This window comes from Syngnathus typhle, linkage group LG22, assembly GCF_033458585.1.
Source record: "Syngnathus typhle isolate RoL2023-S1 ecotype Sweden linkage group LG22, RoL_Styp_1.0, whole genome shotgun sequence".
Taxonomy (NCBI): domain Eukaryota; kingdom Metazoa; phylum Chordata; class Actinopteri; order Syngnathiformes; family Syngnathidae; genus Syngnathus; species Syngnathus typhle.
This window is the reverse complement of record NC_083759.1, coordinates 8,686,806-8,706,189: the sequence shown is the minus strand read 5'-3', so window position 1 is coordinate 8,706,189 and position 19,384 is coordinate 8,686,806. Positions and strand designations below refer to the sequence as shown.

General features: G+C 43.1%; 3 protein-coding genes and 1 long non-coding RNA gene across 4 annotated transcripts; 2 read left to right on the top strand and 2 right to left on the bottom strand.

The window, feature by feature from the left end:
- Positions 1-4,492: 4,492 nt before the first annotated feature.
- pals1b (protein associated with LIN7 1, MAGUK p55 family member b) lies at positions 4,493-10,666 on the top strand. Its single transcript, XM_061270544.1, has 13 exons — positions 4,493-4,805; positions 5,163-5,371; positions 6,278-6,355; positions 6,580-6,699; positions 6,790-6,951; positions 7,197-7,274; positions 7,347-7,530; positions 7,986-8,054; positions 8,145-8,201; positions 9,311-9,472; positions 9,542-9,744; positions 9,882-9,992; positions 10,074-10,666. Exons 1-13 carry the CDS (start codon positions 4,493-4,495, stop codon positions 10,248-10,250), a joined length of 1,923 nt encoding a protein of 640 aa, XP_061126528.1. The 3' UTR covers positions 10,251-10,666.
- Positions 4,512-7,480, bottom strand: LOC133146646 (uncharacterized). The gene is made up of 3 exons (XR_009711402.1): positions 7,365-7,480; positions 4,765-4,898; positions 4,512-4,651 (listed from the first exon to the last, which is right to left on the bottom strand). It is a non-coding gene; the product is annotated as an uncharacterized LOC133146646 (long non-coding RNA).
- A 125-nt stretch (positions 10,667-10,791) lies between the features above and the next one.
- On the bottom strand, positions 10,792-14,670 carry atp6v1d (ATPase H+ transporting V1 subunit D). Its single transcript, XM_061270546.1, has 8 exons — positions 14,459-14,670; positions 13,353-13,470; positions 13,169-13,248; positions 12,993-13,105; positions 11,695-11,798; positions 11,499-11,565; positions 11,351-11,429; positions 10,792-11,273 (listed from the first exon to the last, which is right to left on the bottom strand). The coding sequence occupies exons 1-8, from the start codon at positions 14,497-14,499 to the stop codon at positions 11,129-11,131; spliced, it is 747 nt and encodes a 248-aa protein (XP_061126530.1). The 5' UTR covers positions 14,500-14,670; the 3' UTR covers positions 10,792-11,128.
- Positions 14,671-14,696: 26 nt separating this feature from the next.
- Positions 14,697-19,346, top strand: eif2s1b (eukaryotic translation initiation factor 2, subunit 1 alpha b). The gene is made up of 8 exons (XM_061270545.1): positions 14,697-14,866; positions 15,383-15,625; positions 15,695-15,774; positions 15,854-16,005; positions 16,200-16,306; positions 18,393-18,490; positions 18,634-18,777; positions 18,880-19,346. Exons 2-8 carry the CDS (start codon positions 15,385-15,387, stop codon positions 19,003-19,005), a joined length of 948 nt encoding a protein of 315 aa, XP_061126529.1. The 5' UTR covers positions 14,697-14,866; positions 15,383-15,384; the 3' UTR covers positions 19,006-19,346.
- Positions 19,347-19,384: the final 38 nt, after the last annotated feature.

The window sequence follows — 19,384 nt, the reverse complement described above, 5'->3', positions numbered from 1 at the left end:
AACAATTAATTCTCATGAGTGAATTCATGAGCCAAGCTCAGCCCGGCTTGGCTACGCCTCTGGGTCAACGACTCACACACGCTTTCTTGTTACATCTGCTGCTATTTGAGCTTGGAAATGCCGGAAACCTGCTGTGCTGTTGGATGTAGCAATAGACGAGGCGATAAACCAAATCTTAGCTTCTATAGATTTCAGGCAAACATCAAAAAACGCGATAAATGGATCGCGGCGATTCGTCGTGATCGATGGAAACCTACGATTTACACAAGGATATGCAATGAGCACTTCATATCAGGTATGTAAACAAACCCCTGATTTGTTTCACAAAATGTGAAATAATACAATATGGGATGATACAAATATGATCGTTGAAAATGCTGGGTGCAATGGGATGATTTCTTCAGTTCAACCCCCCGTTTTTATTTTTTGTTTATTTTTTCATGATGCTTCATCTGATTGGCTTGAAAACATTATCAATGTAAATATTGAACTTCATATTGGAATTGAACAATTAATTCTCATCAGTGAATGCATTAGGAAATTTCAAAAATATGTATTATGAACCTTGTGAAACATTTCTTTTTTTAATGAAGCATTTTTGAACAATTGTTACTTCATTTGGCACAAGGTAAAATCTACATTGGTAAAGTTTTCAAGCCATTGGCACAAGGTTACAATTTTTATTGGTTAAGTTTTCAAGCCAATCAGATGGGGCATCGTGCAAAAATAAACAAAAAATAAAATTGGTAGCAACTTGAACAGACAGGTACAGTATCTGAATGATTTCACTCTATTCAGTTTTTTAATATGTCAAGTTATGAAAGGCCATTACGAAACAAATTGAACTGGGTATATCCCCTTCAACAACGTGCTTAATTATTTATGGTAGTCATTATGAATAATGTGATTGTTTAATTGTTTCAGGTGCAAAAAGCGAAGATCCACTATCCCCAGACTATGTGCCAAGTATATTTGAGCATACCCAGTCACCTCACAAACGAAAACTCAAATGTTCAATGAAGATCTTTGAGAGAAGACAAAATCTCAAGCAGCGCAAGAGAGACCGCAAGAGGGCATTGGCAGCAGCAGCAGCAGCAGTTGTCAATATTTCCCAGTCTGTCCCTTGTGAAAATGATCAACTACCCACTGGTGAAGATGTGGTGCACGCTGAGATTCGAAAAGAAGGCATGGTGACTACTGCCACACAGACTGATATCACTGGGGAAGCAATGGATTCCCTCACTGCAGAGTGTAAAAGTTTGCGTGCAGAACTTGATGAACTGAAGGACAGTTTGAAACGCTGTACATGTACAGCTGTGAGAGAGGTACAGGAAGCTTTCGCTTCACTGCCCTTGGCACAAAGTTGTCAGCATAGTCAGGGACAATGCTCAGAATTGCTGGTCTTCCACCGCATTCAGACAAAGCCTTGTAAAAGGCAGCTTTCTGCTCTTCAGTTGGTGGAGGAACATTCAGTTCCACAGTTCTGTCGCAGCACTTTCCTCAGGAGTTGAAACTTCTGACCTTCGTTTCTGGGCTGGACGGGCAAAATCGATATTGCATCCATGTCTGTATTTCTGTCTACACGCGCTTCTTGTGCTATTGCAGCCAACCGGCAGCTTCTTCTTCTTCCTTTTGAGATATTTTTTAGGCGGTTGGCAAACAATTAAGTGGCGCATTTCTCCACCTATTGGTTAGGAGTGTGCACGTCACGTCGTCAGTGGAGCGACAACTTTGAAATAACTAGATTGTGCAACCCAACAGATTTTCAAACGGCGTCTTTGACGGTTAAACGTCAGAAATTTCTCCACCAATTGGTTAGGAGTGTGCACGTCACGTCGTCAGTGGAGCGATAACTTTGAAATAACTGTAGATTGTGCAACCCAACAGATTTTCAAACGGCGTCTTTGACGGTTAAACGTCAGAAATGTGGGTATTGTAGTGCTTTCTCTACTGATGACATAATTCACTTAATCATATGTGTGTTCTGTTAAATGTTATGCTGTGGTCCGGCTATCGGAGTGGTGCGGAGAGAACAATCTGCTCCTAAACACGGCTAAAACCCAAGGACTGGTCATTGATTTTAGGAGGAAAAATAAAACGGACATTCCACCACTTATCATCAACGGGGTCTGTGTGGAGAGGGTGTCCTCCTTCCGCTACCTGGGTGTCCACATCGAGGAGGACTTCACCTGGGGCGTGAACACCTCTGAGCTGCTTAAAAAGGCCCAGCAGAGACTCTACTTCTTAAGGGTGCTGAGGAGGCACAGCATTACACAAAGACTGCTGGTGTCCTTCTAGCGCTGCTCCATAGAAAGCACTTTAACGTACTGTATATGTGTTTGGTACTCCAGCTGCACTGCTGCTCAGAGGAAAAAACTCCAAGGGGTGATCAACACACCACAGAAGATCATTGGCTGCCCTCTCCCCACACTGGAAGACCTACACAGAACCCGCTGTCTAAACAAAACCACAGAACATTTTGAAGGACACTTCCCAGCCTGGCCACGCCCTTTTCGAACTGTTGCCATCAGGCAGACGCTACAGAGCAATTAGGTCAAGGACTAGCAGATTTGCCAACAGTTTTTACCCTACAGCAGTAGTCGCATTGAATGCAACTAAACATAAATGATTATGTCTGGGTATATTCTTCTTGTGGGTTTTAGCTTGTATTTGTTTCATAATCTTTTTATTCTATTTATTCTATTTATTTTTTATCTCATGCGCGGATCGGTTTGCACTTTTTAAATTTCGTTGTACATGTGACAATGACAAAGATCTATTCTATTCTATTCTATTAGGAGGATATTTGGAGCCATAGTTTGTTCTAAAATTCCCACTGATTGCCAAAGATGTTAAGACATGTACTGGATTGAATGCATTTCTATCGCAAGAATGCCGGTCAACAATCAAAATATATCCGTGAATAATGTTTAGATAAATCTCGCCCATTCGTCCTAAGGTTGACGAGATCGCAATAATAGCACGTTTAATAATGCGTCTGACCGATGGGTGCCGCTGTGGCGTCTCAGTGTTGCCAGGGGAGACGGGATAAAACCACCTCGTGCACGTCTTCAATGGCTTCAGGAGTCCCTGCACTCAACTCTCACTACAACAGCCTGGAGGTGGATCACCGGAACCCCAAGAGTGTGCTGATGTTCTGACCTTCTACCGTGACTTTTTCCTCTTTGAATTCTGCAAAATAAGCAGTGGAGGATTTAAGAAGAAGGCAGCAGTTGGCTTCTTAAGCCGTATTCACTGACGCCGCAGTGGTGAGTCGTTGTCTTCGTTCACGGGATACGGCTACGTAGTTGATTTGGGAGTTAGCGGCACAAGGCTAATCTGCGCATTTTAAACTGGGGGGTAAAACTAATGTGAGTTTTTATTAGCAATCAGACTGCAATAACCTATTTCACTAACTACATTCTAGCAGTTTCTTGTGCGTAATATCGCCAAAATGACTTTTTACGTCTTGTTAAATCACTGAGTAGTTGCACATGAAGGCTATTTAACTAATCTCTTTGCAAAGCAGCAAGGACTAAATGCAACATTCTCACCTCTAGAGGTGTCTGCGGGTGGTAAAACCTGAGCAAGTTACTTTAAGCACCGAAGTAGTTGTATAAAAATGTACGTTAGATGTCACGCTAACCTCGTCTCGGCCACTCATCATTTCTTAGGCATTACAGTACCACACGTTATAGCACAGAGTGATATCCTGCAGAAGGCTACGCTAAAACAGAGCAACATGACAAAGGAATTATTTCTGTTCGGTATGGAAAATGCAAATTGCAATGCCATATTGGCACACTGTGTCCGTTTTGGGTCCCATCATTTTGGGATACCCTGATTTGGAATGATGTGTGAATGCTAACTAGAGAGCGCAAGCCACAGTCTGTGTGGATGCTTCCTCATGTTCACGAGATCTTTTCATACTTGCACACTATTTGAAGTTCATCTGCGGTTATTGTAGAACATTTTAAAGATAGTTTTTGTCATGCCTTGGTCATGTGATTGGATCATATTTGATTACCTCCAATTCTATCCTACGCATCGTGTCCTGCTCAGGTACCTCGGCCTGCTGCACTATATCCAGGGATTAACTAAGGCTGTGGCGACAGATGGCCCTCTTGAAGTCTCCACTGTCACCCGCCAGTCTAGATAAATGCTTTGAGAGCTTGGAGCAGGAGTGGGGTGGGGGGGTGGGGGGGACATGCCAATTGTAATTAGCGCAGGCAAGGGGGAGGGCTCCTAGCGGTCTATCATATGAATGACTGGGCCTAAGCATTGAAAATGGACTGAGAGTTTGTCTAATGAGACAACAAATAAAAATTATCTGAATAATTTTATGCCTTTATTTTTTGCATGTGTTTCAGGATCTCCAAAGTCAAGAGTAAAAATGGCCCCTGATGAGAGTCTCTGCACCAGTTCTTCTTAACAACCGGGCAGAGCTGGGCCAGAACTGAGGTGGTCTGAGCTATTTGCTGGTGGAGCCGTGATGATCACGACCCACATGAACGGTTATGTGCAGGAAGGCACCGCCCAGGCCGCCAGCCACAGGGAGCGGCCACTGGACTGCCCTGGCGACGAGAGTTGCCTCGTCAAGCCCGTGCACTGCAGTGCCCAGATGGAGAGAATCCAACACTACCAGGATGAGCTGAGGAAGAGGAGGGAAGAGGATGGCCGGGGGAAGCACGACATTGACCCCAATGCATCACTGAGGCTCAGGAAACTGGCACAGAATCCAAAAGTGGGCGTTGACAATCCTACCTTTGAGGGGAAGGACCATACCACCAAAGATGCAATTACCGGTGAGTTGACGTGAATTGATATCTTGGGCGTCTTTGGGGGGTGGTGTGGTCGCAGAGTAATGCGGACTTCAGAGAAGAATGGCAAGTTGTGACCTATTGGGTGTGATAAGAAAATAATGTTGAATAGTGACGATTGAGGAGGCAGGGTAAAGGACAGGACATATATTTAAGTTGAAAACTGGCAGGGAAGCACTGTGAGCACATCTCGGGGGCAAAAGTTCTTACAGATTCTGTATCCCAAAAAAACCCTCTAGTTTAATCACACTGTGTGTGCTGCATAAAAAAAAGAGATTTATATTTTAAAAGAGACCAATGACATTAAAAAGTGAATAAACTCATCCATGCAATTTGTGTCAGACCTGGAGGAGCTTCTGCAAGCCATCAAGTGGGTGCAGCAATACCTAAGTGACGCTCGGAGCCACCAGGATGCGGAGCTGCTCATCCTGCTGCTTGCCAATGATGACTTTAAGTGCGCCTACAGCATCTACACCGTTGTGTCCCAAAAGATGAATCGAGTCAACCCCACCTCGCCCCTCACGGCGCAAGCGCAGGAGCTATGCCTAGAGGTATCCGACGTGCTTCGCTTGCTATGCACGAGTATACTGTCAGGTGATCTCATCTTGTCAGCACAAACACAGGCCAGTCGGTACTGAAGCAAAGCGGCGGTAATTGACTTATGTCAATTGAGCCTGTGTTTTTTCCTGTCACACACACAACCACAGACATTGAAATTCGCTTTGCTGCTATTTAGCTAAACAGGTTCTCCACTGGGATTTATCGACTACGAATGGAAGGGAAAAAAAACAATATTGCAGAATCAGCCTTTACCGTGCTGAAACAGACAGGCGTGAGCTTGGCTGTGTAAAGTTCATTTAAAGGCCACCAGAGACGACCCAACTGAGCGGATCTATTTTGCGCTCAGACATGGCAAGGCCTCACCCTCACTCAGTGAGGTAAACCCGTGTGGGAGAGCAAACGCCGGGCACGGATCCTGAAGCGTTTTAACAACGCCTAATAGGCGCTGCTATTGGATGAGCTTAACTCTTAATGGCCCACTAAGGGGTGGGAGAAGTGGGTCACCTTGTTGGTGAGCTATATTAGTGTAACACTGCAGAGTTCTAACAGGACACCCAAAAAAATGTAAATAATAATTTCCCTGCCTTTTAGCCACAAGCAGTTTAATTATGGCCAATTATCACGTTTATTCCCACGGACAATTTAGTTTATTGTTTAAAGCTTGTTTAATAAGCCTGCAATGTGTTTTCAGGTCAACTAATGCCATTGATGGGACAATAAATAAATAATAAATAATCTTTCGTTAACACAAAACAACACAAAATTGCTTGGAATGAAAACCCTAAAAGTCGATTTGTCGCAGGAGTGTGAAATTGCATTGATTTCAAAGCGTGCTTTGCGACGTTTACATGTTTCTTTATGAAGCAAGCTAGTAGTGCGCGTGTGCATGTTTTTAGGTCCACAAGATCCTCCAGTCCAGCCAACAGAAAGAGGGCTTGGAGCTCAGGGCTCTGCTCACCAATCCTCATCTCCAGGTCAGGTGACTCTTTCAACTCAGTCTGATTATTAGTCATTGACTAGTAACTCACAATTTTGCTCTAGAGCTTCCCCTGGTGGAGTTTAGCTACAATGATAAATGTACAGTGAAGTAACAGCGGTTAGAAGATCGTGAATGTAAATTTTGTTCAAGTCAATCCTGATGTTTGTGTCGTTTCAGAAAGGTCTGGCCTAATTGTAACCGTTTGTTTGGTGTGCACAGGCGCTGATGCAAGCACATGACAGCTTAGCTGTGCAGGAAATGGCAGAGGACAACGTGATCCAGTATTTGGGCAAAACTGTTAAAATGGTGCGGCTGCATAAGACTCGTGACACTCCGCTGGTGAGACGCCCTCCACATTCTTGAATGTTTAACAAAACGACTTAGGCCAAACCTCCATGATTTTTCCAAACTGCGTTGGTCTGCCTCCAGGGCGCGACCGTGCGTAATGACATGGACAGCGTGATGGTGAGCCGGGTAGTGAAAGGTGGGACTGCGGAGCACAGCGGCCTGCTCAATGAGGGGGATGAGATCCTGGAGATCAATGGCATTTCCCTTCGTGGGAAGCACGTCAATGAAGTTCACGACTTACTGGTGAGAACCAGGCTTAGAACGGTTTTGCCATTTTCACCTTTGATTTGGTTTTGGGGATTCTGTGTGATTTTAGAGCAGGTTTTTTCTTCTTCCTTTCTTCCTTTCTTCCTTTCTTCCTTTCTTCCTTTCTTCCTTCCTTTATGTATTTATTTATTTATTTATTTATTTATAATGAATCATTGCCCTAAGCTTGAGCATCAAAGAGAATGATGACTTATGGACATTCATCTTATTTTGTCCACCAGCAACAAATGCACGGCACTTTGACATTCCTTCTCATCCCGAGCTCTCAGATTAAATCTGCCCCACACAGACAGACTGTGGTAAGTCTCAAAGGTGGACCTGAGTGCCCTGTTTGCATGCACACAAGCAGTAAACACCCCCGTGTCCCGCAGATGCACGTACGAGCTTACTTTGACTACGACCCCTCAGATGACCCTTTTGTGCCATGTCGGGAGCTGGGCCTTTCTTTCCAGAAAGGGGACATTCTTCACGTCATCAGCCAGGATGACCCCAACTGGTGGCAGGCCTACAGGGATGGAGATGAAGAAAATCAGTTACTGGCTGGACTCATTCCAGGTTGGGAGCAGACCAAAGCCGATCAGACATATAGATTATTTGTTTACTCTGGTGTCTTTCGTAATGCAAAAACATGACTTGACAAAGAGCGAATCATCTTCATGTTTACATTGTGAGTTGTGGTAAACGCTCAAAATAATATTATACTTAGCATGTTGCCGCTGTCGGGCGAAAATTCCAGATGTTAAAGTATAGTCAATTTACAAGCTAGGTGGCATTAAAAAAAATGGCAAGCTGCTAACCTGGCTCAACAGGAGGAAAGCCCTGCCCGTCTGGCAAGTCTGGCAGATTAAATCAAACACCTGAGAATGATTTGCGATTCCTCTTTGACCCAAGCTTGCGCCTGCTACCAAAAAGAGGTTAAGCAGTGGAAATGGAAAGTGGGCCAACTCGCTGGACCGAAAGAAAAACACGGAAAATAAATATTAAATCAGTCCTGTCATTGTGTTTGACAGGGAAATGCTTCCAGCAACAGAGAGAGACCTTGAAGAGAACAACACCAGACAGGACTCCAGAGCAGCAAGGTAAGATAATTGTGTTGCTTTGCATTGCGAAGGTCGCACATGGGCAAGGCGGGATTTTGCAACCACAAGTATCCTTGTCTTCTTTTTCAGGGAAGCGTTGGTATGTGAAGAAAAACAAACAGCAGAAGAAGAAAAGCAAAAACGCTGGTAAAAAAAATAAATAATAATAACTCTCTTCCCTTTACTCTGTGCTCTCACTTTGGTCAGTGTGGAAACACAAACTCCACTAGCTATAGCAGACATGACCTGGCCTCTGCTTGGCTCAGATTAGTCTTGTCCTCCTAGACGGGATCAGAGGAAGCACAAACAGGTGCCCAGCAGGGGGCTAAATCACTCAAAGGGACCCTGTGATGTCATGCTCCTGCTCACTCAGCCACACAAACAAAAACACAAGTGACTCGCTAGTAGGGGTGTAACTCGTGGGTTTTGTCACGATACGATATATCGATACAAAGATACACGATACGATATTTGCCGATATCTTAAAGCCTGCTGTGATTCATTCACGATACCTTGCGATATAGTGCTCTTCGATCGATAATTTTTTTTTTAAATAAAAAAATATAGAACAATATCCTGATTTATAACCATTCATACGCAAAATCAACAAGGTACTGCAAACTATTTAGGAAATTACAAGAGTATTGTAGTATACAAAGTGCTTATTTTAACACTGAACTTTGATGTTGTGTTTTTTCTTTAAATATAAATATAGAAATTTGTGGTCCCTGAATATTTGATCACCGCATGGCAGGATTTACAAACTGCACGTGTCTTGTCCGTTGAGCCATCTTTTCTTTGGAATCCAAAGTGCTTCCAAACGAATGACTTGAAGCCTAAAGGGGAGCAAATTTCCTCGTCTTTTTGGACACTAGCCATAGCACCAGCCCAGGAGCCGCGTACTAGTTGTCGACTCCCCTTTCACGTGCCTGCTCTGCTCACAGCACAACACGCCGCTCACTGCTCCCGGAAAGAGGAAGCAAGCAACAATGAACTGGATTTCAAAATAAAGTCGCGTCTAATGTCCGAGGTCAAACACGGCGATATAAATCAATGTTTACGTTTAGGATCGATGCCAATAAATCGTAGAGCATTATATCGATGTATCGATGAATCATTACACCCCTACTCGCTAGCTACCAAGCACATCTTTGGCCAAAACCTGCGCAGAAAAAGCAATACTGGGTCTCATTCAAATCTATAAATTCTTCAACTGTCGTTATATTCCGAATAACCTTGTTAACCTCTCTTCTCAGAAAGCGAAGACGTCCTGACCTATGAGGAGATGTCTCTCTATCACCAGCCCGCCAACCGCAAACGCCCCATAGCTCTGATCGCTCCTACGAACAGCGGCCATGACGAGCTGCGCCGCAGGCTACTCGTTGTTGAGCCGAACAAGTTTGCCGTTGCCGTCCCGCGTAAGTTGCCCAAATTTTCTTATTTTTGTAACAGGTTGTGATCTCATTGCAAATTTTTTACTCACGCAGACACGACCAGAAGTGCAAGGATCCACGAGCGGAACGGGCGCGAGTACCACTTTGTGAATCGACAAAGCTTCGAGGACGACTTGTCAGCGGGGAAGTTCATCGAGTCCGGGGAGTATGGGAAGAACCTGTACGGAACCAGCACGGACTCTGTGCGACACGTAGTCAACTCTGGGCGCATCTGCTTGCTCTGCCTGCACACCAGGGTAGTTCATCTCGCAAACACTAAACTTAAAAATTACTATTCCATCATGCTGCATATATTATTTCTTACTAAAAATGTCTCTAAATGATTATTAAACCAAATGTCTTTGTATAATACTTTCTTACTCCTTTTCTGCAGTCGTTGAAGGTCCTGAGGTCCTCAAACCTCAAACCGTTTGTCATCTTCATTGCACCTCCTTCTCAAGAACGACTGCGCACCCTGCTGGCTACTGAGGGAAAAACACCCAAGGTACTTAATCATCTTGGTTACCTTTGTCATCGTGTTAAATGTAAAGAAAACTCACCAAGTCCAAATTGGTGTCCCGCACAGCCAGAAGATCTTAAGGAGGTCATCGAGAGGGCTCGCGAGATGGAGCAGGACTTCGGCCACGTTTTTGACGCCACCATTGTGAACGCAGAGCCAAACGAAGCTTTCTTTGAACTGCGCAGGCTCATCGAGAAGCTGGACACCGAACCGCAGTGGGTGCCCACCTCTTGGCTCTGCTGAGCTCCCCCATGGACGTTCTTGAAGGCACCATTTGAAAGACAGATACTACACTGTTCATTTGCACATTTCCCCAAAGACGGACTCAGGTTTTTCTTACAATTCGTCATGTCTGTGCGTCTCCTTTGTGCTCCCCCTTTTTGCTTTAGCCATTTATGAAAGATAAATCTTAATATTTATAATTGTAAATATAGATTTTCTAGGGCTAATGTAAACATTTTACTCCTAAATTGGAAAATCAAAATGATATAATGGTACATTGCTTTAAGTGGCTGCAGTTCCATTTGTTAATAGATTAAGTTTATTTTCTCTTTCACCACAATCAGTTTTTTTGTTTGTTTTATCTTATTTGTGTTCTATTGAAAGCCCCGCAAAAGAAATCTATTGTCATTAAACGGCATATCATACTGCAAAAACTACTTGCCTCAACACGAATGTGCCTGTTCTTCATAGCTGACCAAAATGTGTTGAATGCAACATTGTGGTACAAAATGGCCGTCAGGATCCATTTGATTTGACTTTGGTGAGGCCCCAACACAAGATACTCGGTACACCTTTTATTTGACGACAGGTTGAAATGTGTGTTATAGCAAGAGTCTCAATATTTATTTATTTTTTTAAACAAGGTAATGGCAAGGTTAACTTGCACAACCCTTTTAAATTTACAGCATGCGAACTGAGAAGACAATCAAAATCTACTTTTAAATGTCATCGTTTTTTACGTATATGTTTTCTATATTTGTACTTATTTCAACTTCTTTGCAGTTCTATACAGTATGACAACAGGACACACTACACACAAAATGTCTTCATGAGACTTGGACATCGCCCCGATAGGCAGGGAATAAATAAATTTGAAGATTGCCTTGGCAACAGGGTGTTTACTCAAAAAGCAGGTCTTCATCCGTCTCCTCTGTCAGCATGTTGGCGGCCTCGGCAATGGGACCTAACTTGGCCACCCGGGCGGCTATCTCCTTCTCCGTCCTCTCTCGCAGCTGCTTCTTCTTCTCCTGGATCTTCTTCAGCCTGAGAGGGCGAAAAAAAGAAACGCTTCAGTGCGACACTGAGAAATAACCGAAAAAGAAACTTATGAGGCCACCGACCTATAGAACTCCTCTCGTTCCCGCTCATCCAGCTCGGTAATGATGTATGTCAAGGTGCGATCGATTCGAGGGATGATCACTGAAAGAGACCACAATTGGTCTTGAAAATATCAATTTGGGATCAAGTGTTATAATCGTTCAAGCTTACCATGCTCAATTGCATTCACGCGGCGGTTGGTGATCTTTATGGCTTCGTCCAGAGTGACAAAAGATGTCTGGTTAAAAAAAAGAAAAAAAAAGGATTTGGTGTGTGACTGTTTTTTTTTTTACATCTCTCTGTGGCCTGGCACCATTCCTGGTCCAGATGAGAGAAAAAAGGCAGTGTATGAAACAGCGCTCCCTACCTGTAGGGAGGCCAACTCTACGAGCAGCTCCACAGCCCTGGCATAGTTCCTCTTCAACCTGGAGAGCTGCTCTCCTCCTCTGGCTAGACCAGTCAGCTCATAGCCTGACCATCACAAACAAAGATGTCAATCAATCTACTTGACGAAGAAAAAAACGTTATACATCAGCGGTCACCAAACTACAACCCCCGCGGGCCGGATACGGCCCACGGGACCGTTTAATCCGGCCCGCCAACCCTGAACAAATTGTATTATTAAACTTTTTTTTTTTTGGTCATTTTGCCTGCAATTACTGCATTTGATGGGGAAGCGCTCGCCTGCGCATTTACTACCGGAAGCCGTGTCAGAAAGGTCGGTGCACACTCACAAGTGCGTGTACGTACTCAGTAGTACGGACATGGCACATTCGCGCTCTATTTGTATCAGTCCCGAATTTAGAGCGTGGGCTGTGACGACAGCATTCTTGTAATTCGCGCGCTGAGCTTTCAGATGCAGTTTTGCGCTAAAGCCACTCACAAACCTTCCCCTGGAATCCTTCCATTAAAATGAGTCGCCCAAGGAAAAGCAAGGTGGACACAGTGCCGAGCGTTTAAAAGAGAGTGGCCAATTTGGCTCGACATACGCGACGTGACGTTCAGCCACATGAACGTCAACATCAACCCGTCACAGATCGAGGTAAACGGACCAACACCTTGGATCTCGCCTAAGAATTGTCACAACAAATTTTACTCCAGACTATGACGCACTAGCAAACTTTAACAAAAAAGACAGCGGTGTCTACAAGCCTACTGGAACCTACAAAAGGATTATAAGGAAGGAACACAAGAACTTTAAGAGACTGCTCATATATGTCCAGAGAGATTCTGCTCTGACAACTGAGCTGGACTTTTATCTGTTAAGATTGTGCATGGCACAACAGAAAGTTAATGTTCCATGGCTTTTTTTCTATGAAGAACCCAGAGAGAGTTATCTAGTTCTTATTTATTTCCTGTTTTTTCTGTGAAGAACTCAGAGAGGGTTATTTAGTTATTATTTATTTCATTAACAGTGTTATTCTTTGTTTCCTGACTTTTTTTCTGTAAAGAACCTGGAAAGGGTTATTAAATAACCGTTATTTGGTTATGTGTGGCTTTCTGGAAAACAATAACAATTTTAAGCTCCCCTACGATCGTCACACTTTTTCTGTTACAAACTGACATCGGCCCCTCATCAGAGAAGGGAAAAGTTATGTGGCCCTCACAGGAAAAAGTTTGGGGACCCCTGTTATACATTTTTATACCAAATATTGTTTCACTTACTATCACCGCCTTCTTGGTAATGCTCAAAAACTGGAAGAGTAACACCTGCCACATTGTCTTTTTTGGCACGCACCTTCACCTGAGCTTTGTTGACATTCTGAATTACTGTAGTGCTGTGGACACAAAGACACATATTAGTTGGACACTCATTCAGTCATTTTCAACACCACTCTTACCTAAAATCACCAGCTGCAAATTTGGCTTCAGCCAAAGAGAAGGCCGCTTCTCTCATCACCTCCCCCATCTTGGTTTTAGTCTGAAATGAGATATCACAGCGTAAAAATCGTTAACTAATACACTCGAAAACAACATTTTACATTCCTTCTTCGGTCGTAATTCTAAAATAAAACACACACTGACTTCGATAATCTTGCGAAGAATTTGACGGAATCGCATGGAGAGCGCGTCAGACTTTTTCTTGAGCAGATTGCGGCCTGTCTGCGCTCCTTTCATACGGGCCTTCATGATGGTCTGAGCCCTGCCAACCAAAACACACAACAGGCATAATGACACTAGAGCAGGCAACAACAACAAAGAAATTGTGCAATTGTAAAGACAAAACAAATCCTTATAGAAACTGTTATAAAAGTGCACTCTGATAAAAATTGTATTCAGAATTAACCAACCACATTCAAACTCATATCAGATGGGAGTCTGTGTAACACCGCCAGTATTTGCCTCCCATTAACCCAGTGGTTCTTAACCTGGGTTCGATCGAACCCTAGGGGTTCGGTGAATTGGTCTCAGGGGTTCGACAGAGCCTCTACTGAGGAGGTCCCAACAAACCTGATTTATTGTGTAAATTCTGATTTGCCAGTATATAATGTGTCGTGAGTTCATGTAGTGTTGGTTTTGTTCTTTGAACAAGGTGATGTTTATGCACGGCCCATTTTGAGCACCAGTAAAAAACATCTATGAATCTATGAATTTAAATATATATATATTCACTAACGAGGGGTTTGGTGAATGTGCATATGAAACTGGTGGGGTTTGGTATCCCCAACAAGGTTAAGAACAACTGCATTAACCAAATAGAAGTAAATCTACAATCTACATATTTGATTCATGATGTCCTATTGTAGTTTCTAACTGTACTCTTTTTGATAAAAAAAAAAAACGTCGATGGTTATTAGAGTTTGTCATAATTATTGAATACCAAATAGCATAATGTTTAGAAGACATTGATGGGGGGGGGGGGGGGGGGGGGGATCTATTCATGGCCCAAGAAAATGATCGTGAAATAGTAACCGTTCCGACTTGGGTCACATTAATAGAAAATGTCACATGACAAGGACTCTTCCGCTTTTAAATTCGAACGCAGAAATTAAGCAAAATTGCACCACGTTAGATTCCAGCCAAAACGCTCATGCAAAGGGTAAACGCACACAAAAATGAATGGCCAAAAATAAAATTGATGTTATTTATGCTAAATGGTGTTAGCTAGCGTAGCTATAAAACACGCTTACATTCTGGATGGGAACACGTCGATCCTGTCTTTTCCAGACATCTTGCCCGTTTCCTGGTGATTATTTGGATCACGAAGGCGTTTATTTGCGGTCCGGAAACAAATAAAATACTCTTCGAGCGGGATTTCAAACACAGGTTAAGATGATGTCAGTCTCTCTGGCCGTGCGTGGATCAGCTGACCTCTGGTCACGTGACTAGGAGATGAGACCCCGTGCGTATGCGGAGATGAAAAAAAACACACGATGATTTCCGGGTCCGGGTCGAAAAAAATATTAGCACGGATGTGAATACGAGCTAACAGGTGATAGTTCTCAATCACTAAACCGAAACCAAGAAGAGCAAAAGAAAACATATAAAGACGCAGTGAACCACTTTAGAGGCTTTTCTTATCCAAACATATGACACAGGTGGGTTTTAACCGACAAATCTGACATTAGAATGGCAAAGGAGCAATGCTAGCTGCGCTCGTTTGCATGTGCCGCATGTGAGCAACCGGCTACGAGCTCCAAACTAATGGTGCTGTTAGCTTTTCTTTTTCCAATTATGTCTTGTGGTAATATAACACAATCCTATGTTCTGCTTATGGTAGGTATTTGAATGTTCGTATCTTTTTTCGTCATATTGACCTTTATGGGTCATCGCGTTTAGACCTTTTCTTGTGTTCGACAAAAAGTGCGAATGAAAGTATTGTTGACAGTATTTGATTTGGCTATATTTTATACTCATGTAAGTTATGTTTGGAAATTGGAGAACTCCTTAATTTTAAAACCAGAGACTACCGGTACTTGTTGGTACGATGATATTGAAATCTATTTATATGAGTGTGTTTGCTTGACAAAGACGAGTACAACCTAATAATAAAGATCATGCATAGCTGTAGTTCACGTAAGGTATATTTTCATTTCTTTATTTTCCCCAATTAGCAATGCCGGGGCTCAGCTGTCGATTCTATCAGCACCGCTTCCCAGAGGTGGAGGACGTGGTCATGGTGAACGTGAGGTCCATCGCCGAGATGGGCGCCTACGTCAGCCTCCTGGAGTACAACAACATTGAGGGCATGATCCTCCTGAGCGAACTGTCGCGTCGGCGTATTCGCTCCATAAACAAGCTCATCCGCATAGGACGCAACGAGTGCGTGGTGGTCATCCGGGTAGACAAAGAGAAAGGTTAGTTTGGCGCTGTTTATATTTCGTAGAAAGAGCCCCAACCATGTTCCCCCACTGCTTCCCTATTAGGATACATTGATCTATCAAAAAGAAGAGTTTCGCCAGAAGAGGCCATCAAGTGTGAAGATAAATTCACCAAATCTAAAACTGTGAGTCACATTGACAGCAATCTGAACTAATCAACTTTGTCAAATTTTGCCCATTAATTTGATGACAAACATGCTTCAGGTTTACAGCATCCTGCGACACGTGGCCGAAGTGCTGGAGTACAGCAAAGACGAGCAGCTGGAGAGCTTGTACCAACGCACCGCCTGGGTCTTTGACGAGAAGTACAAGCGGCCGGGATACGGCGCCTACGACGTCTTCAAACAGGCCGTGTCGTAAGACACACGCAAAAAAACTTTGCCCTTTTTCTCCTCATCATTTACTTAATCAAGGCTGTGACTATCTTTGGTATAACAGTAGTGCATGTTGCATATGCTCCAATAACAAAAGTGAATTGTCACACATACAAGACCCAATAATTTGTACAAGCTTAACAGTGACGAAATGTGACTTACGCATTTTGATGCAGTGATCCTTCAATACTGTCTGAGCTGGACCTGACAGAGGAAGAGCGGGCCGTACTTATTGACAACATCAACAGGCGACTTACTCCGCAGGCTGTTAAGATCCGAGCAGGTAACAACTACAAACCGATTTGGTTGAAGTTGGGGAATTTTGTAAAATGTAAATAAAAACAAAATACAATGATTTGAAAATCCTTTTCAACCCATATTCAATTGAATACACTACAAAGACAACATATTTAATGCTCAAACTCAAACTTTTTTTTATTTTTCAAATAATTAACTTCATGGCTGCAACACGTGCAGTAGAAAATTGGGAAAGGGCATGTTTACCACTTCGTTACATAACCTTTCATTTTAATAACACTCAATAAATATTTTTGGCAGAGAGGAGACTAATTCTTAGCTTCTCATGTAGAATTCTTTCCCATTATTGCTTGATGAACTGCTTCAGGTGTTCAAAAGTCTTCCCTTTCGTATTTTACGCTACATAATGGGAGACAGGTCAGCGGCGTCCATGAAATAGACGTCGCAGGGATGAAAGCATATGTTGCTCCTAAATTTGTATGTAGCATTTATGTTGCCTACACAGAAATGTAAGTCACCCATGCCATAAGAACTAATGCTGGCTTTTGAACTTTGCGTTGATAACCCTTCCTCTTTAGTCCGGAGGACATGACGTCCAGTGTTTCCAAAAACGATTTCAAAAGTGGACTCGGACCACAAAACACTTTTCCATTGTCCATCAGTCCATTTTACATGAGCTCGCGCCCAGAGAACCCAGCGGCGTTTCTGGATGTTGTTCATAAACTGGTTTTGCTTTGCATGGTAGAGTTTTAACCCGCACTTAGTCTTGGTTGCCGGCCGTGGCGCTTACGTGCAGTGATTTTACCCGATTCTCTGAACCTTTTGATGATATTATGGACCGTAAATGTTGAAATCCCTAAATTCCTTGCAACTTTGCTTTGAGAAATGGTTTTTCTCACGCAGTTGTGGACAAAGTGGTGAACTTCGCCGCTTCCTTGCTTGTGAATGACTGAGCATTAGGGGTGTAACGATACATCGATACACATCGATTAATCGATATAATGCTGTACGATTTATTGGCATCGATGCTAAAGGTAAACATCGATTTATATCGCCGTGTTTGACCTCGGACATTAGACGCAACTTTATTTTGAAATCCAGTTCATTGTTGCTTGCTTCCTCTTTCCGGGAGCAGGGAGCAGTGTGCGGCTTTGTTGTGTTGTGAGCAGAGCACGCACGTGAAAGGGGAGGCGACAACTAGTACGCGGCTCCTGGGCTGGTGCTATGGCTAGTGTCCAAAAAAGACGAGGAAATTTGCTCCCCTTTAGGCTTCAAGTCATTCGTTTGGAAGCACTTTGGATTCCAAAGAAAAGATGGCTCAACGGACAAGACACGTGCAGTTTGTAAATCCTGCCATGCGGTGATCAAATATTCAGGGAGCACAAATCTCGCCGCACATTTAAAGAAAAAACACGACATCAAAGTTCAGTGTTAAAGTAAGCAATTTGTATACTACAATACTCTTGTAATTTCCTAAATAAAGAGTTTGCAGTACCTTGTTGATTTTGCGTATGAATTGTTATAAATCAGGATATTGTTCTATATTTTTTTATTTAAAAAAAAAAATCGATCGTAGAGCACTATATCGCGATATATCGTGAATGAATCACAGCAGGCTTTAAGATATCGGCAAATATCGTATCGTAGTTTTTTATATCGATATTATATCGTATCGTGACAAAACCCGCGATTTACACCCCTACTGAGCATGTTTGGGGAGGCTCTTTTTATACCCAATCATGGTATCAACCTGTTCCCAATAGGCCTGATCACATGTGGGATGTCCCAAATAGGTGTTTGAGCTTTTCTCAGCTTTCTCAGTATTTCTTGCCACCTTTCCCAACTTCTACTGGACGTGTTGCAGCCATGAAATTCTAAGTTATTTATTATTTGGCAAAAAACAATTACATTTATCAGTTTGAACATTTGTAGTGTATTAATTGAATATGGGTTGAGAAGGATTTTCAAATTGTTGTATTTTGGTTTTATTTACATTTTACACAATTTTCCAACTTCAACCGAATCTAGTTTGTAGGAAATAGATTTGCAACACCACGTGGATTCATGACAACAGAAAGCGAAAAACATTCTTCCTCTCGTCTTGATGGCAGACATTGAAGTCGCGTGTTACGGCTACGAGGGCATCGACGCCGTTAAGGAAGCGCTGCGGGCGGGTCTGGGCTGCTCTACAGAGGCCATGCCCATTAAGGTGACTTCACCACCACCCATGCACATTATGTGACACCAACATTAATAAAAGTCTTAAGTTATTTTGCCACAATGGTGATGTAATACCAAATCAGAATGTATGGTAGTACCTGTGAATGAGGCCAATCTCTTTTCATACCATAGATCAACCTGATCGCTCCTCCCCGCTACGTGATGACCACCACCACTCTGGAGCGTACAGAGGGACTCTCAGTCCTCAACCAGGCCATGGCAGCCATCAAGGAGAAAATTGAAGAGAAGAGGGGTGTCTTTAACATCCAAATGGAGGTGAGCTAAAGCATTGGTGGTCTTACCAGCATGCCCTCAAATGTACAGGCACTCAAGTGAGAAAAAAATGTGAGTGTTCGTATTAACAACTGTGCCCTTCAGCCTAAGGTGGTGACGGACACGGACGAGACGGAGCTGGCCCGGCAGCTGGAGCGGCTAGAGAGGGAAAATGCCGAAGTGGACGGCGATGACGACACAGAGGAGATGGAGGCCAAAACTGAGGACTAGAGAAACGAGGGGACAGTCAGAGCAGTCAATAGCAAATATGAGCTGCTATTAAAAGTGCCTCTTTTGGACTTTTAACAGCAGTTTTCTGTTTACCCCACTTGTTTAAAAAAAAAAAAAAAGCATTGAGTCGTTTAAGGACAATATGCTTCTATTTTTAATGACATTGCGGTGATCTTCAAACGAGTATCCATGGCGTTGTCACCCAACGTGTTTGGAGGAGGAAAATATGCAGGCTCTGCTGTTTGGCTATCATTCGGTGATGACATTTACAGGGTTTTTACCTATAGAATCTACTCTTGTCCGTTCGCTTGGCAACAATAAAATTCTTGATCTGACTGTCATGAGCTGTCTCATTCCCTTCAATGGAAATGTATAAGTA

Bases quoted from the DNA above. Each gene is read 5' to 3' on its own strand.
- pals1b (XM_061270544.1), top strand. From the start codon at position 4,493: ATGATCACGACCCACATGAACGGTTATGTGCAGGAAGGCACCGCCCAG. The intron at 6,952-7,196 runs GTGAGAACCAGG...TTTGTCCACCAG, and splicing joins ATGAAGTTCACGACTTACTG to CAACAAATGCACGGCACTTT. The intron at 8,055-8,144 runs GTAAGATAATTG...CTTCTTTTTCAG, and splicing joins CAGGACTCCAGAGCAGCAAG to GGAAGCGTTGGTATGTGAAG.
- atp6v1d (XM_061270546.1), bottom strand. From the start codon at position 14,499: ATGTCTGGAAAAGACAGGATCGACGTGTTCCCATCCAGAAT. The intron at 13,249-13,352 runs GTCAGTGTGTGT...ATCTCATTTCAG, and splicing joins TTCTTCGCAAGATTATCGAA to ACTAAAACCAAGATGGGGGA. The intron at 11,430-11,498 runs GTAAGCTTGAAC...GGTCTCTTTCAG, and splicing joins CGTGAATGCAATTGAGCATG to TGATCATCCCTCGAATCGAT.
- eif2s1b (XM_061270545.1), top strand. From the start codon at position 15,385: ATGCCGGGGCTCAGCTGTCGATTCTATCAGCACCGCTTCCCAGAGGTG. The intron at 15,626-15,694 runs GTTAGTTTGGCG...CTTCCCTATTAG, and splicing joins CCGGGTAGACAAAGAGAAAG to GATACATTGATCTATCAAAA. The intron at 16,307-18,392 runs GTAACAACTACA...TCTTGATGGCAG, and splicing joins GGCTGTTAAGATCCGAGCAG to ACATTGAAGTCGCGTGTTAC.